Source organism: Solanum stenotomum, chromosome 3 (assembly GCF_019186545.1).
Source record: "Solanum stenotomum isolate F172 chromosome 3, ASM1918654v1, whole genome shotgun sequence".
Taxonomy (NCBI): Eukaryota; Viridiplantae; Streptophyta; class Magnoliopsida; order Solanales; family Solanaceae; genus Solanum; species Solanum stenotomum.
This window is the reverse complement of record NC_064284.1, coordinates 26,135,332-26,154,795: the sequence shown is the minus strand read 5'-3', so window position 1 is coordinate 26,154,795 and position 19,464 is coordinate 26,135,332. Positions and strand designations below refer to the sequence as shown.

Genomic DNA, 19,464 nt, shown 5'->3' with positions numbered 1-19,464 from the left:
TTGGAGTATCTAATGTTATGGTTTGCTATTATTTGATGAGTAGCATGGTTGCATCGAAAGTTATAGGAGGTGCTGAAACACCACTCGAATATAATTGGAATGAATTAGAGTCACAAATAAAAAGAATTAGTGGGATATAGTTTAGCCTTCAGAAAGAGGCGATAACAAGGATATTTACTCAGATTGTAAGAGACAAAGATATATCTTCAGAAATATTGGATAATTGAATTCAGAGACATGTGATTTCATCTGTTTTGCCTAGATTATTGTGATAGTTTTACGGGTTCATCAGTTTGGTTAAAAAGTACTGGATAAAACTTGAGAAATAAGGGTACATACATTCAGCTTGAGTTGTGATGATAAGTTCTTTTGTGGTTTTGAGTTTGATAATGAGTGTGGTTGGATTTTAGCGGAGGATATGATAAGGCCGATTGAGAGGCGATTAATGAAAAGCTAAGATATATGGACTCATAAAAATCTTAAAAGTATGAGCTAATGTTGATAGATAATGGGTTGGGCTACATAGTTGAAATCAGAATTCAAGTTTTTCGTTACGAGTTTAGGTTTGTGATAGTGTTTTTTTTTCAAAGTATGAATTGGTAAGGTATGAAATGACCGATCACATTGAGCATGAAACACTTGGAAGGACTTAAAAATAATTTGAGTAGTAAATTTGGTTACCTTTGATTGTTATACCTAAGGGGGGTTTCACGTAATATTTTGATTTAGAGGATAATGTAGAAATATCACGGGTTGTGGGTCAAAGGGTAAGATTGGTAAGCAAGTCAACAAAAGGAAAAAGAGTCTGATGTATTAAAGAGTTCAAGATATTTAAGGTTTGCGTCATGGGAAGAATTTAAGAGATGTGAAGGAACAAAACCTCTCATATAGACTCTTGGTTTGAGTTGAAGGATGTATGAATTTTCATATATAAATTCTAATATGACTATGGTTGTGAATTGGGTCGGTATAGACTTACTAGGGATTTATCAACAATTTTTATGAAGATTGGGTTTTGAATTAGGTGAAAAACAGTGAGGTGTGTAATATTATGTGATGTTATGTAGGACTAATTTGTTCAAAATATGATAGGTAACTTATGAATGTTCAACAGTGTGGACCTACAGTGCTACATGGTTAATGAAGATTTTAAGGGGATTGAAACTACTTTGTTTATGGGACTACATAGATTGTTATGATGTGTTACATAAATATTTGATGTTTAATATAGATTTTGAGCTTATAATACACCAAATTACTTGAGTGACCAAGGATTTCTCTGAGTTTTAGCATAAGTTTTGCGATGGTTTGGAATGGTAGTTGAAATATGGTATGTTAAAGTTTGTGTGAAGTTGACTTGGGATGAAATTTAACAACTTTATCTCGATGGGAAGGTATTATCATATATGAAATTTAGCATGATCGGTTTTTTGTGAGACTAATGTCTATCATGGGACGTTTAAATGGAAAGAGATGGAGTCATAGCTCCAAATTTGTAGGCAACAATGTGTTTGCAAAGTCTTTGATATTAGTGATGGTTTGAGAGTAGGGTAAATGACCGGTGCAGTTATGATTAGGGTAAATGACCGATGTGGTAATGATGTTTTGTTAGTGTTAAGAGTCTTGGCCTTAATGGAGTACTGTGAGGAGTATGCGGGGTTTGATGAATCAAGTATTTGTAATATTGTAATGGGGATCTGGTTGATTATGGTTGGCTAAAAATCGAGCGATGGAGTCAAATGAATGGAATTTATATGGGCACAATGAAAAGAGTATCGACCTTGCTTCCGTATATTCTTATGTGACCACATTCTTCGTACTGGACATTATTTGGAGTATGATTCACTGATTATGCTACACGTGTTTCCACATCTATAGGTGAATTCCTAGTGGTGGATCGGGTGTACCGATCCTGCGATTGTCCTCTTGGTAGGGTGGCATCCTTGGGCAGAGTTGGTCATTTCAGTTATGATAGATTTGGTGTTGTTTTGGATAGTTGAAGTATACTAGTGATTTTACACGCACAACCTTGCTTATGAGAACCTATACAAGAGCTACTATATATGAAGAGTTACAATTTTCTAAAAGTGTTGTTAGAGATTCTGCATTTTGGAGTGTATCGTTTGTTGGATGTTTACTTAATCATTTCCTTCGTTGGGTTAGATAAGTTTGATTCTCCCTTGGTGAGTATCCGATGTCTAAAGATCAGATTTTTATAACTTAAGCTCATGAAAAGACTGTGTTGTGGAAAGGGAATCTTGATAAGATTTGTGATGATTTATGCCTTATGAGTGTATGGTGGTTGAGTCTAATTCACTTTTGGTTGTAGCCGATATCGATTCAGAATGTTATTTTGGTTATGGGAGAAAAGTTTCATTGTGGGGAGTGTGTTATGGTCGAGAGAGTTTCAGTTTAGATTTGGTTCATGAATTAGTTTGTGGGTTGGTAATCACTCGTGATTTGTAAATTTGTCAAAATTGATTCGAAAGTTCAGTAATTAGTAGTTGATCTTGATGGAATGATCTTAAGAAGGAGCTCACTAGGAGAGATGAACACCGAGTCTAGAAGATCATTTCTCAGGCTCTTGATAATGTCGATTATTCTTCCTTCTCCGTCTTTATGTTTGAGGACGAACATGATTTTTAGTGGTGGATAATGTAACGACCCTCTTAGTCGTTTTATGAATTTTAATCATTATTTTTATATTAGCCCTTTTTAGTAGGCTTTATAAATAATTTATGACTTATAAGAATGAGTGACATGATTTTCAGATTTAATAAAAGATTATTTTGTTGTTAATAATAATAAAAAAGGAAAATAGATAAATAAATAATAAAAGGGCAAATGTTGTTGGCTGTTGTGAACAGCAGCAGTTCACGCAGCCGAGAAAAAAAAAACGAGAATAGGGAGAAATCCTATGCGGCGTTAATGAGAGGAACAAATTGCTTCAGGTAATAGCTGTTCACAATTTCTTAATTAGTACAATTATTCTCTCTAGGAATATGTTTGCATCGTATGGCATTTTAGTTGTTGGTGGAGAAGAAAGTAATTTGCAAATTGAATTGCAGTAAGCCTATTGTGGTATTTTTTTTTGGATTTAGGGAGAAAATGATTTGAATGGGAAATAATTGGCAGTGATAAGTATCTCTTTTTAATTAATGTGTAAGCATAGTTGTTAGTATTACTTAATGTTGGCTTTTGAAGAGGAAAAAGGGTAAAAGTGGGTGATATAATATAGTTGTAGGATATTAACAAGTAGGTTAGGTTGTTAATTTGCTTTTGTTGCAGTACGGAAATAAGTTCTGTTTCTATATTAGTATATGAATATTCCCAAGGAGTTATTGTTGTAATTGCACAGAGTGAATAAGAGATGAATTATCTTCTACTGATCTCCTTGACAAAAGCTTTATACGCCTAACTGTGAAACAAGATATTCACAAGCTTTTGGAAGTATGAGGATTGACATGATAATTGGCATCAAAATTTAGGAATTTGATTTTAGATTTGCGTAAGTTTTTGGGTCTAGGCTAGACCTATAGTAATATGGTTGTTGTTAGTTTTGAAAACTTATTGTGATTAATTATTTAAATAGATTGCATTGATTTGGAAGCCTAACAAAAAGGGAAGGCTCAAGAGTCGGAGTGATTGTTCGATGATTTGAGGCAAGTGGATTTCTAAATCTTTGTTAAGTGTATGAAATTCGTGTATTTCCTTGTAATATGTGTGTGGGGGTAATGAGACTGGGTGATGGGTTAACTTGTCCACATTGATTGATTCTAATGATGAAAAAGGGGTAATAAAAGGCAAATGTGATTAATTGTTTGTGTGTGATGTGTTGAGAATTGTTTGTGACGGACATTGGTACGAGTATCAGTGTTATAAAGGGAAAATTTATTACTATAGAATGCGGATTGTAATTCGAGAATGCCAAAGCATATGGGCATTACCTGATATATTATTGACTTGATTTATTATGTGTGATTGTGTTCTTTATTGAACTCGTATACTGGTGATAGTTTAGGTGATTACATATCATATTGATTTGATTGAGATGCATCATCCCTTTTATTGAAATCATATTGTGCACATGCATTGACATGAGATTGAGTATAAGTTGAGCATGTGGAGATCGTCCGTGCTGGGATGGTGAGATGTTAAAATTATAATTTGGGCACGTGGAGATCATTCGTGCAAAATTTGTTTGATTTATGATAGTGCGTTGAGATCGTCCGCACAGACACGTGGAGATCGTCCATGTAGGTATATGAACCTTGCGAGTCCCCCATGGGTCATGAACTCTCGATGTATTTTCGAGGAGTATCATGTATATACGGTTGAGAGAGTAATTGGTATTCTAAGGCATATCATTTCATGGTGTCATATTGCATTGCATCCCATATCATCCTTCATTTTTTATGATTGTGTGTTTTATTAGGGGTTAAAAAGTACTTGATGTTTGATTACCTCTATTTGATGAACTTGATCTTGTGTGTTGTTGATATTTGTGAGTGCCTTTCTGTGAAAGTTGTGATTAATGAATATTGAGTTTGTTGTTGAGGATATGTAATTTGTTAAAGTGATTGTTGTTGAGTTGGGTGCTATGTAAACTGTGAACTGTTAGGTTAGGCTGGTTTTATGCAGGTTGTAGTTGTGGAGATTTGGTTGGGGTGTAAGGAGTACCCGTATTCTATTCCCTTAGCTTGTGTTTAGAGGTGTACTTGTTGAGTACCGTGTGGTTTGGTACTCACCCCTTGCTTCTACAATTTTTTGTAGGTTACGAGCCTGAATTTCGTGATACTTTCCATTCTCTTATTTTCTGAGGCTTCTTGGAGATTTGTGAGATAGTTGTTTGTCATCTTAGTGGACCTTCTTACTCCTATTTATGATATTGTTCTATTTTAGAGATAACATCATTTGAGAGTTACGTTTTCTTTCAAATCTATTGTAATGCTTTAGAGGCTTGTACACGTGACAATCAGATTTTGGGGGTATTTTTGAGTTAATTATGAAATTTCCACATTTTATTGTAATGGGTGAGTGTTAGGCTGACTTGTCTTGGTGGAATAAGACGAGTGTCATCATGTTCATTTTTGGGTCGTGACATAATGTTCTAAAGTTAGCATTATTATATTTTAAAATTGCTTATTCAAGATTATTTTAAGGACCTAAATTTCAAATCAGGGAAAGCAAAAAAAAAAATTCTCATTATTTATCCAATAAAAAGTTAAAAAATATTGTTGGGCTTAATTAATTACATTATTAACAACAAATTAGAGTTAACCCACTGACAAATGATCCGTTTAGTTTGGATCTCGTCACATGCAAATATGCTTATGGTGTANTTGTACTTGTTGAATTGATCGCTACTTAAAATAAATTTCACAAAATAGTCTAAGTGTTTACCGCATTAACACGCTATTTTTTGAATGATCTGTCACTTTAATTTTGCCATACTAATAAAATTCTGCCTGAAATAATTTCAGTTTTCTGCATTAGGTATAATTTTCTTGCCACTCTTAATCAACTAATTACCATTATTTGCATGCTTCTTTGCCATTTAAAATAAGCTTTTAATTAATTTCTACTTTTAATAAATTGACTGCAATTTAAAATAAGTAATTCAACCTGCTACTGCTACTAAAATATTTCTCGGATATGGGATAACTTTTAAAATCAGTTTATAAAATAAATCTATTATGTCATTAATTGTTGCCCCCTTTAAAATCTGTATTTTGTAATAGTTTGTTGCTACCACTAAAACTAGTTAAACAATTATCTGCATGCTTTTAGAGTTGTCCGTTAATAATTTAGCTTGCTTAACTCATTGTTGTTGTCTTGATGCTCGTATGTTTGTATGCACACACACTCATATACGACCTCTTCACATTATTTGTGTTTGCCAATATGTTTAATAAAACCTAGAGGCCAATGTGAGACCTTAGGTGCTAAATGATTGTCCGACTTGTTTGACTTGGTGTCTAGGTGGGCCTATTATATTTTATCTTTGTCTAATTTCACCCTAATAGCAGTCCAATGCCTCTTGGACCTTAAGCGGGACGATAGGCACCTTGTAGAGACGAAAGCATGCGGTGGTGGGGTAGGGGTAGTTTAGGCCCTATGGAGATGATAACATCGACTCGGTCTAAATGACAAACTTTGATTTTGTCTGTCCTTACGAGAAACCGATCGAAATAAAGAAAGTCGAGTGCTGATCCTAAAGTCCTTCAGAGTCTCCCTTTCCTTTATCCCTTTATTTGTTTATAATAATTATATTTACTTGGGGTAGTTTAATAAAAATAAAATTGTTTGCTTACCTATTTGTGTAATTTCTATCTCCTCGCTTATCTCCTTATTGTTTAATATTTATCTGCTGGCCTATCACTTAGTCTTGTATGCTCAATTAATTAATTAAAACTAAAGTTTCCTTAATTGTTTAATATTATGTTATCACCTAGTTGCATGTTTAACTAATTAATTAAAATAATTAAAGTGCTCTTAATTTCTTAATATTGTTATCACCTAGTTTTCGCATGCTTAATTAATCAAACAAATAATTAAAATGGCTTGAATTGTTAATATTATTTATCACTTAGTAACCATGCTAATTAAATAACCAAATAATGAAGTGACCTTAATTGCTACTTGTAACCCCCACATATTGCATGAGACATGGCCGGGACCCACATTTGTGGACCTAGAGGGATGCCTAACACCTTCCCCTCGAGGTAATTTGAACCCTTATCCTGATCTCTGGTTCGTTGACCCTAGCTAGACTTAGTTAGGCTAGATAGGTGCCCTAACGCGCCTTAATTCGTTAGGTGGCGACTCTTCAATCACCCAAAGCCCAAAAGAGTTGTTAGGTCGTGCACCAGAACCCGTTTTGAGGAAAACGGGGCGCGACACTGGTGATAATTTAGGTGATTACATATCATATTGATAGTTGATTGAGATGCATCATCCCTTTTATTGAAATCATATTGTGCACATGCATTGACATGAGATTGAGTATAAGTTGAGCACGTGGAGATCGTCCGTGTTGGGGATGGTGAGATGTTAAAATTAGAATTTGGGCACGTGGAGATCATCCGTGCGAAATTTGTTTGATTTATGATAGTGCATTGAGATCGTCCGCACAGACACGTGGAGATCGTCCGTGTAGGTATATGGACCTTGCGAGTCCCCCATGGGTCATGAACTCTCGATGTATTTTCGAGGAGTATCATGTATATACAGTTGAGAGAGTAATTGGTATTCTGAGGCATATCATTTCATGGTGTCATATTGCATTGCATCCCATGACATCCTTCATTTTTTATGATTATGTGTTTTATTATGGGTTAAAAAGTACTTGATGTTTGATTACCTCTATTTGATGAACTTGATCTTGTGTGTTGTTGATATTTGTAAGTGCCTATCTGTGAAAGTTGTGATTGATGAATATTGAGTTTGTTGTTGAGGATATGTAATTTGTTAAAGTGATTGTTGTTGAATTGGGTGCTATGTAAACTGTGAACTGTTAGGTTAGGCTGGTTTTATGCAGGTTGTAGTTGTGGAGGTTTGGTTGGGGTGTAAGGAGTACCCGTATTCTATTCTCTTAGCTTGTGTTTAGAGGTGTACTTGTTGAGTACTGTGTGGTTTGGTACTCACCCCTTGCTTCTACAATTTTTTGTAGGTTACGAGTCTGGATTTCGTGATACTTTCCATTCTCTTATTTTCCGAGGCTTCTTGGAGATTTGTGAGATAATTGTTTGTCATCTCAGTGGACCTTCTTACTCCTATTTATGATATTGTTCTATTTTAGAGACAACATCATTTGAGAGTTACGTTTTCTTTCAAATCTATTGTAATGCTTTAGAGGCTTGTACACGTGACAACCAGATTTTGGAGGTATTTTTGAGTTAATTATGAAATTTCCACATTTTATTGTAATGGGTGAGTGTTAGGCTGACTTGTCTTGGTGGAATAAGACGAGTGTCATCATGTTCATTTTTGGGTCGTGACATAATGTTCTAAAGTTAGCATTATTATATTTTAAAATTGCTTATTCAAGATTATTTTAAGGACCTAAATTTCAAATCAATGAAAGCAAAAAAAAAATTCTCATTATTTATCCAATAAAAAGTTAAAAATATTGTTGGGCTTAATTAATTACATTATTAACAACAAATTAGAGTTAACCCACTGACAAATGATCCGTTTAGTTTGGATCTCGTCACATGCAAATATGCTTATGGTGTATTGAATCCCGTGACATATCATGAGACATTGCTTCGTCGAAATATTTTACCGTTTCAGTTTATTTGTCTTATTTTTTTAGTCTGATCGTCTCTTTTTCAATTATTTGATAACTTTTTAATCTAAACATTCCATGTAGCATATTTAATTAAGATCACAAAATTATAAAATATTTTAATACATTATACATTTAATATCACAATATTAAAAGACATTCTTTATTTTCTTATACTTCATGCCTAATCAAATTAAGACAAACAAGATTGAAACGATAGTATTAATACATTATACATTTAATATCACAATATTAAAAGACATTCTTTATTTTCTTATACTTCATGCCTAATCAAATTAAGACAAACAAGATTGAAACGATAGTATTATATTGTATACATGCATATATATTTAAAAGTAATAAGCAAAATAGAAATATTTGATATAAATTTAAGAATTACATTGCATGGCATTATAGTAACATATTCATTTATTAATTACTTTATCAAATATCGACTTATAAAAAATACTGCATACATTACTGATCATAAAAATATGTCAGACAATATCAAATTGCTTTAGTAATATGAGCAATAAAAGCATCAAATTCATTTTTTGTGACACCATTTTCTTCCACAGCATTCTTCACACCCAAACTCAAATCTTTTGCTCTTTTCCTCATTTCTTCTCCTTCTTTTGATGCCATTAAAATCCTCACAACCTTTTCAATTCTATCGAACGTTACCAACTCGTCTCGTTGAGCCCAATCCTTAACAACCAACCCGACTTTTAGTATTTTCGTTATCAACACCGTGTTCCTAGGTTGATCCGAATGCATTGGCCATGTGGCTAAAGGAACTCCCATTGACATACTCTCCATGCATGAATTCCAACCACAATGACTCAAAAATCCACCAGTCGAATTATGGGCCAAGATTTCTAGTTGTGGGGCCCAATCTCTTACCACTATCCCTCTTTCTTTCACTCTCTCCTCAAACCCTTTTGGCAGCTCGATCTTTTTAGTAAAATCATCTAAGAAAACATTCTCTTTATCCGCGTCTCTCAATACCCAAATGAATTTTTGCTGACTTTGTTCCAACCCTATTGCAATTTCCTTGATTTGTTCATAAGAAAATGAAGTTGTGGTTCCAAATGACACAAAAATTACTGACTTAGGTACTTGTTTGTCTAGCCATATTAATGAATAATGTCTTTGTTGGGTGGGCCCTGAGATTGTAATAGGGTTAAATGGGCCTAAAGCCCACTGTTTTTTGCCTTTATTGATTTGTTCTTTAGATAGTAAATCAAGAAAAGGACCTTCTATGACTCTTGACGTGTTATAAATCTTGCCCGAATTAAACTTACTATACTCATGTTCGGATCGAACAAATTTAGTAAATTCAGGGGTGAAGCAACCATCATTTGATGGGAGGTCTTTTATCATATCAACGTCGATAGAAGAAGACCTCCCCATACTTTCCCACACGTACAAAAATATTGTGAAAGCCGAAACACTATGGAAAGTGTAGGCTTCTGCATTTGGAATATCACGATAATCTTGAACAACAGACCCCATTAAGGAATCGTGGATGATAACAATTCTTTGTGTTTTATGTGAGAGAGAATGTAAAATCTTTGCAACGGGGTTTCTTAGGTTGGTGGAAATTTGAGAGGAAGGTTGAAGATGTGAAGGGAATTTGATTGATGGATTAGGGTTGTTATTAGGTGTAGGAGAGTTGAAAATAGGGGTTGGAAATTCGTGAAAATGAATATTGTTTGTTGATTTAAAACCATGAGCTCGAAAATTGACCTGACGAGTATGAGTTGTGGTGGTAATATAATGAACTGGTATATTGTAGGATGAAATTAGACGAGAAAAATGAAGAAGTTGGTTTAAGTGGCCTTGTGCTGGAAATGGAACCACAACAACTACTACTTCTTGTGGAAATTGGTTACCATTTTGGCTATGCATTTGGTTTTGGTTGCAAGTTGGGGCCATTGGAGAAGTTGGTATTGAGTTTGTTTTGGACTAGGAAAAGCTAAGGTTCATATTTATAGGATGATAAATGGCACATTTGGATATTTGTGGTTTAATTTTCTTTTTTTGGGGGGTTGGGGTGGGGTGTGGGTAAGGTCTTTTTCTATGTGTGATACATGTTCCCTCTAATAATTCAATAAAGTTCTTTGTTCAACTCTCTTCCATGTTTGGAGGTTAGGTTATACATCCCATTCTTCATATATCCACCTTTTGATAATTAATATACTTGATAGGGGACTATCAAATTCCTTGTCACCTCAAGGCGAATTTAATTTTTTTTTATAAAGTAAATAAAAAAATTCAACGAAGTTCTTAAAATTGACAATATATATTAACTTGGCTTGTAATTTATAATTTATCTAATACGTAAATTAATAGCTTACATGGTATTAATTTAATTTTTTCACATGAAGGTCTATTACAGTAGTTTGCTACTTGGATTTTCGCGCATTGTAATTAAGGGCAGGGGAAATGGTCCTTCTTTAGGTGTGTAATACATGTTACTCTACTTCTTGGAATTGCGATGCTTACTATGTTGCATTCTTCTATAATTTATGATTTCTTTGATACGTGAAATTTAATTTTATTAGAGGAAGGTCCATTAAAGTAACTTGCTACTTAAACTTTCACGCATCGTAATTATGTATTGAGGGGAGTGGGGTTGTGAAGGGTGAATTAAGGGGCAATGGTCCTTCTTTATGTGTGTAATGTAATACATGTTCCTCTACTCTACTTTTTGGAATTGTGATGCCTACTACATCACATTCTTCTATAATTTATGATTTATTTGACATGTGAAATTCAATTTTTTTAAGAGGAAGGTCTATTAAAGTAACTTGCTACTTGAACTTTTGCGCATCGTAATTAAGTATAGAGGGGAGAGAGGATGTGAAGGGTGAATTAAGGGGCAATGGTCCTTCTTTAGGTGTGTAATGTGATACATGTTCCTCTACACTAATTTTTGAAAATGTGATGCTTACTATGCTACATTCTTCTATAATTTATTATTTATCTGACACGTGATAGCAATTCAATACGCCTATTAAAATAGCTTGCTACTTGAATTTTCATGCATCGTAATTAAGTATTAAGGGGAGTGAGGATGTGAAGGGTGACTTAAGGTTAAGGGGCAATGGTCCTTCTTTATTTGTGTAATACATGTTTCCCTACTCTACTTTTTGGAATTGCGATGCCTACTGCATTCTTCTATCTCTACTCTACTTTTTGGAATTGCGGTACCTATTACATTTTTCTATAATTTATGATTTATTTAATACGGATACTATTTTAATTTTTTCAGAAATAGATCTATTAAAATAGCTTGCTATTTGGATTTTCACGCATCGTAATTAAGTGTTGAGGGTAGTGGAGATGTGAAAGGTAAACTAAGGGGCAATGGTCATATTACTCTACTTTTTTAAATTGTGATGTCTACTACGTTCTTCTATAATTTTGTGATTTAAATAAAAAAAATATAATAAATAAATAAAATATATATTTGATGGACTTCAACTTGGATGGCTATCTCTTTAAGGTTAGAATTTTCTTTTGTTGTATACAATACATCAAATTTGCCGACTTCGTAAAATCACGTGTATAAATTTAGGCTCATGATTCAACACCTTGCAAGAATTTCAATTATCTCAAATAGAGCCCCCCCCTCCCCCATAGTCTGAATAATGGATTGCTATAATTAACGTAATAAAATTAGCTCATGAAAATATAGTCGGTTCATTTCATTCAAATTTGAGTGGACTATTGAGATGCTCACTTATTAGCTTAGGTTACTCGATTCTTCTCAACAATAAATGGGTTGATATGTAGTATAAATAGACTAAGAATTTTTTTATTTGAAATGTTATATATAACCATAATAATATAAAAAAATTTTTACTGAAAATCGTATAAAGAACAAATAAAATAATTAAAACTTACACTTTGTTTGGATGATTGTTAAGTATTGTTTCGTAATGTATCATATTGTATTGTATCGTATTGTACTGTATTGATTTAATGAATGCAATGTTTAGATAGATTGTATCATTCTTCATCGTTACATAGTGTCACACATTCATAATTTGAATATTAACTAACGGCGAATTCAAACGATACAGTACACTAAAATTTAAGTAACAATTAAAATAAATATTATATTTAAACTAACAATACAACGCAATACAACAAATAACATGCATCCAAACAAGATATTTGTAAAAATTGAACGGATTGAATTGATACAACCCCCATTTTAATATAGTTTAGTACAAGTAATTTAATTTGAACAAGACAATAACCCATTTTCTTAAATTAACATTTTTAGTGAAATCAATGATAAAATGAAAAGGATATTTCTATATTAGTACACGATTTCTACGAATAGAAATGACAATGACATGTCAAAAATGGGGTAGTTGGAGTAATAATTAATGTGATATGTCATAATTATGGGTATTCATTCACTTTTAATCAGGGATTAGAAAGTCGAGCGTTATGAATGAAATTAAAAATATTATGGAATTGTACGTTATTAATGAAATTAATGACGTTACAAAGGCAAACGTTGTGAAGGAAAGCAAATGCTAGTTCTAAGAATAGATATTGTAATGCGTGAATTTAATTTTAATCGAAGATCAACAATTTTTTAAAAAAATGTGATTAGACAGGTGGTCTAATTTCACGTGCTTCATCAGTATTTTTGGTGTTAAGCACGTGAAGTGCGTATGGTTTGTTCCCCAAATCACAGGGGCAAGAATCTCATGGTATACACATAACACAATTATGTATTGAAATATCAATGTCTTTATTAAATTGCAACAAGTGTGGGAGATTTTTTTTCTGTCTCGATATTTAATATTTGTATTGAAATATGATTAGATTTATATTCTTGTTGGGAAAATTTTACATTGGAGATAAAATACTCCTTGACAAATGTGATGCTTAAATTATTGAGCGGAGATTTATAGATTTAACCAATTACGGATCGGAGCATTATGCTCTCTTCTGGTTTCTTAGTCTAGCAAGGTAAACTCGATATATCACTTTCCTAGATAGTAAATACAAATGAACCTTTATTTTTGACAAAAAACCGAGAAGAGAGCGTAATGCTCCATAATTGTTAAATTTATCTCCGCTCAACGATATAGTTAGATTGACAACTCTGGTAGACGATTAATTAGAAACGTAAAAATTAGATTTATGAAATAATAAAAAATAAAATAAACAATCCATTTTTTAGAATCTCATTTTTCAACGGCCCTACATACCCACACATAATATAGATAAGAGTAGTGTCTAGATAAGAATAGTGTCTGTGTACATATTCTTCTTCTTTATATATGAGATCACAATGAATATGTTATTGTTATCTATATATGGGTGATGAATCAATGTCTTGTTGGCTCATGATCTAATAATCAATCACTTCCACAATTACAAAGTATAATTGCTATTCAATATCTTAATTAATGAATGAAATGAGTAGACTGATCATTTGTTATTAAGACAATCAAAAAATCATAATAACTTAACAAATGAAAGAAGTAAAGACTCATTCTGAAAGCTATTAAAATTTAAAGACAATGGATTTAGATAGTACTTAATTAGTATTTTTATAAGAATGAATTTGGACAAATGAATTTAGACATTATTTTAGGAAGAATGAATTTGGAGACTTTCTTTTGATATATCACATTTATTTATTTACTAGGGAACATGGTCGTGCTTTGCGCGAGGATTAATAGATATGTGCTAGGATGTTTTTTATTTTGGATTAATTATATGATTATATTATTTGAGCATATCATTATCTTTACATTTGAAATGATGATACATAATGAAACTTGTCAAATTTAATATCTATTTAATGAGAATAATACATTGTTAATGAATAAGTCAGAATATATATTCTATTAAAAAAATATTTATTTTCATTGTTAAAATATATAAAGAAATATATCAACAACGGCCTATCATTATTTATTAGATTGTTGTTTAGAGAATATATTCTCTAATCATAAATTATTTCATCTCCTTATTACATAGAAGCCAATACATGAAAAACGTCATGTCATTCTTTGTTGGCTTGATCTTGTGAAGCTCTTCTGTATATATATTTGTTCAACTGCTCTTGTTCCTTTCTGAAATATGCAATTCGCTCTTGCATAATATTTTCATACATCACTTTAACTGATTTGCTTGATTCTTCAGTTGTATCTGTATTAAAAAATAAATGTTTAGAAGAGCACTTTAATATAGTTATAAATGTTATCATTAATATTTTACCTTGACAATTATCTGAATTGATTATTTGGGGGTGATCCTTATTTGTTTTATCCATTGTGGTACTTCTGTATATGTATTTGTCAAAGTCAAACTAAGGATAGAGTATTGCAATAAAAGATAAGTTTCATATAATAATATTGAACATTGAAAAACTAACCTCAATTAATCCGTATGAGCACATGGTGACTATGAAGATAAATGGTGTATGGATGTTTATTATTTTGTTTGTGGTATTTATACCACTTTTTTCATTTATTGGTTGTGCTACCATTTAATTGTTTTAAATGATGAATTAATTATTTGAATTTGTTAAATATTTGTGTAAAGTTAAATGTGAAGATTTTGTAAATAATTGGAGGATAGTTGGGGATTTGGATTGTTTTTTTATTTATTATGAAAGATATGTTATGAATTTATTATGGAACTATAGTAAATAAAAAGGTGTAAAGAAATATATAAGTTTTCACGATCATGTAGATCAACGCCAATATTTTAAAATTAAATAATAAGTGTATTGTACAACTTTTTTCATTGCCTGTGATGTTCATTTAATTCTTTTAATTAATGAGATTATTGTTGAAATTGTTAAATTTTTATGTAAATATAAGTGTCAGACATTTTGAGAAAGAATAGGCGAAAAGGTTGAATTTTGTATTTGTTTTAATTAATTCGGATAAAGCTGTAGAGAGTATTTGGAGAGAGCTTGAGAGTATTTGTCAGAGAAAATATGAGGTGCGTAGTTGCTTGTGTTATTGATTTGTTATATAAATAAAGGGAAAGGTGGATAAAAATTGCTTAGTATGGTGTTATTGTATAGAGAGTAATTCACACATATTAGACCATGATATGACGTCCATAAATCTTGTTTTAAATTTTTTTTTATAGATAAAATTTAAAATACTACTAAGATTTTCAATGATATCCCTGGATGTAATTTAACTTCAAGCACTCATCCATAAAAACACCAACGGTAGGAAGTTAAACTCGAGGATTTTCTAACACCGACCCCAGGGCCCGTCATCCTTTTTGTAAGGAAAAGGTAAAAGGCTACTAATTAGCAGATACCATTTGGTGTAGCATTGAGAAGGATTTGGTTTTAGCCGTAAGGTCCATATATAGTGGTTTTAGGTGTTTTTTTTTTCAAAAGTGCATTTGGTGAAAAACTACATTTTCTTTAGCTTTTGCTACTCTCCAAAAATAATTTTTTTCTGCCAAAAGCTTAGTCAAACACGTTGGGTTATAAAATTTGGGAGGTCATGGGTTGTCTCTTGCCTTATCTATATAATATAGAACAATTTAGTGTTCCATAAACTTGGTTGAAGTCATAGATTGTGCAAGATCTACAATGGAGACTTAAATGACAGATAAAAACATTCAACTCTCTTTCGAATCTAACCTATTGAACTAACTCTTGAGGTACCAACTTAGCATAAGTTGTATGTTGTAAATTGATCATGACAAGGCAAGTGAAACCGGAGGTACCATAGTGTGTCGATAACATTCTTGCTATCTGTGGATAACCATCTAGATTGTCCAATTTATAACATTTTGTTGTTAGCTCTGCATCATGGTTGGCATCTTTCTTTCACCTGTAAATCCAGCCACCTACATGAGCATTATTTGGTGGAAGAAAATTTATGTTGACTTGTCCTGTCAAAGTTGAAAAGGGATCATTAGTTTCATTTGATTCACATTATGAATATAGTTTGGTTAAAAAATGATTTTGCCCTCAACACTTTGGTCAAAAAATGCCCTTGCTATTAATACTTTGATCCAAAAATGTCTCTATTGTTATTAAATAGGTCAAAAATGTCATTTTCCGAATAAATAAATTATTTCTTTTCTTTTTAAACAAATCTTATTCCAGATAAAATTATTACTTTTAAAGAACTCTATTCTTGTTTTCTTTATTTTAAAATCACTTTAACTAATAAAAATGTAGGAAATAACTTCTTTCTTCGTAATCTCATTTTATCAATTTAAATAAAATAATTTCATGTACCCTTTTAATGGATAATATATACCAATATACATATAAATCATAGTAAATCCATCAATAATTTTTATTTAGATAATTTTAATAAAATAAACATTTTCAATTTTTTTCCGAATTGAAGTAGGATAAACACTTGTTAATAAAAAATATTATTAGAAAAAGAATGTTCAAAAAGAAAATAAATAATATATTTATTAGGAAAAAGGACATTTTGACCCTTTCGTATCTGCCAAAATAAAAATAAAAATAGGCATCTATGATAAATTTTACAAGCAGATGTATGATACCCAAATTATTCATTGAATTAAGGAAAAATGAGCAAATATACTACTTAACTTTGTGATTTAGAGCAGATATATCTCTCGCTAATAAAGTGGTGCATATATACCCTACTGTCTAATAGAAGGAGCATATTTACCCTCTTCATTAACATATCAATATATACTTAATTAATATTCATATATATATATATATATATAATACCAATTTTTTAATTTCAAAAATGTCACGTGGCTTTCAAAATCTATCTCACTCTTTTTTTAGGGAAAACTACATCAAATACCCATTAAAATGAAACTAATAACCCGAATATACCCCATCTTAATCTAACTACAACAATACCCATTTAATAGTAAATAATTACCCGCATTCCCAATTGATAATTCTTAGCTATTACTTAATGATTTAACTTTATTTCCTTTTTACCATTTCTTTATTTTTTTCGTTCCCCCCTCATGCCGAACTAATTTAATTACTTTATCTTTTCAGCTTTTTTTTTTTATTAATGATTATTGAGTAGGGTGTGAACAAGAAACCTTAATGATACCACATATATATATATATATACTAGATATAGGACCCCGTGCCAGCACGGGGCCCAATATATATTATTTTTTTAATTTTAATTTATGTCATATTATGGAATTTGAGAAGTTATTGAAATTTTTATATGATTTTAAAAATATTTGAAATTTTTAGCTATTGTGATTTGCAGTACTTTTTTTAACACAATTTTGAAAATAATATTTATTACTCTGTTTGTTCTAATTTATATGGCACACGCAGAATTTCAAATATTAACCCTTTTTTATATGTTTCTTTAATATATTAAGTTGTTAATTATTGTATTTTATAGTACATTTTGAACCTAATTTTTAAATAATATATGTTATTTGCCATGTCCCAATTTATGTGGCATTAATTGATAGATTTGTTGGAGTTGAGAGATTTATTTTGTTAANAAAATATATAAATGTGTAAGTACGTTTGGCTTCTCCACTTATGACCTAGTGTTTTCTTCCAATAGCTCCAAAGTATATCTGCATCAAAGTTTGATACTTCAATGTTTGCAGGTTTCTTGTCCCAACTTGGAAGAGCTATATATCTATTGGGCTGACAACATAAATGCTCTATGCTCTCACCAACTTCCAACTGCATACTTCAGCAAACTTCAAATATTGTATGTATCTTGTTGTAAAAAATTGAGAAACTTGATGTCTCCATTAGTGGCAAGAGGTCTTCTAAATCTCCAAAGTTTATGGATAGAAAAATGTCCATCAATGGAAGAAGTGATCACAAAAGAGGAACAACAAGGAGAAGGAATCATGACCTTATTTTCCCTATTGGAAGAACTATACCTTCTAAGGCTGCCTAAGTTGGGGCATTTCTTTCTAACAGAGCATGCTCTTCAATTTCCATTTCTCAGAAAAGTGTAGATACATGACTGCCCTGAAATGAAGACGTTTGTCCAACATAGAATATTTGTGAGTACATCGAGTCTTGAAAGTGTGAACAATGATGATGAGGTGAAAGCAGTTGATCTCAATAAAGCCATGTTCAATTCTAAGGTTTGTCTTGTGCCTCTAGCTATATATATATATATATATATTGATAAGAAGTAGGTCCCTCGTGAGTTTTGCAGTTAACTACTGTTAAGTGTGAATGACTTTGTTTCTTGTAATATTATTGGTGTTCCAAGACCAACTCATCCACCACCACGTGTCAAGTTAAATAGTGTCACATAAAATAGGACAGATGAAGTAATATTTTAAATGTATTATTGACCTTTTTTAAATTCAATATCCGTATTAAAGTCCAACTAATTTGAATTTGCACAATATACAGACATTCAAGTTCGAAACATGTGACTAAAAAAAGAAGCAATCTCATTCACCGCACCACATAGATCAGTGTGATATTGATCGTTACCTCTAAAAGAAAATGAAGTTTAATGGCAGTTTCTTCAAATGTCGCACTGTTTTGTTTAAGTAGAAAAGGTCAAACATGAAGAAATCCACAAGTATAGTAATTTAGAGCTCCAAGTGTATTTGCAACATAATAATAAAGTTTGCTACTTCATCCCTTCAATGTTTGAAGGTTTCTTGTCCGAGCCTGGATTATCAATATATCAAGAAGACTAACAATATAAGTTCTATATACTCTCATCAATATCCAAGTGCCTACTTTAGCCAACTTGAAACATTGAAACTATGACATTGTGGAAAATCGAGAAACTTGATGTCTCCATCACTGGCCAGAAGTTTTCTGAATCTCCAAATACTATCTATATATGATTGTCAATCAATGGAAGAAGTGATCACAAAAGAGGAACAACAAGGAGAAGGAACCATGACCTTGTTTCCTCTATTGGAAGAATTGAGTCTTAATAAGCTGCCTAAGCTGGGGCATTTCTTTCTGACGGATCATGCTCTTAAATTTCCATTTCTCATAAGAGTGTGGATTGATGATTGCCCCAAAATGAAGACGTTTGTTCAACGGGGAATATTTGTAAGTACATCGAGTCTCGAATGGTTGAATTATGATTGTGTGGTGAAAGTAGATGATCTCAATAAATGGACACAACAGAGGTTCAATTCTAAGGTTTGTCTAGTGCCGCTAGCTGTATAACCAATTAACTCTA

At 31.9% G+C, this 19,464-nt stretch overlaps 2 protein-coding genes across 2 annotated transcripts in view; both read right to left on the bottom strand.

Moving 5' to 3' along the window:
- Window positions 1-19,464, bottom strand: part of LOC125859487 (protein yippee-like) — a 164,658-nt gene that overhangs the window by 125,296 nt on the left and 19,898 nt on the right. The window lies entirely within an intron of this gene.
- Window positions 8,761-18,378, bottom strand: LOC125858811 (zeatin O-glucosyltransferase-like). The gene is made up of 2 exons (XM_049538605.1): window positions 18,316-18,378; window positions 8,761-10,258 (listed from the first exon to the last, which is right to left on the bottom strand). The coding sequence occupies exons 1-2, from the start codon at window positions 18,376-18,378 to the stop codon at window positions 8,798-8,800; spliced, it is 1,524 nt and encodes a 507-aa protein (XP_049394562.1). The 3' UTR covers window positions 8,761-8,797.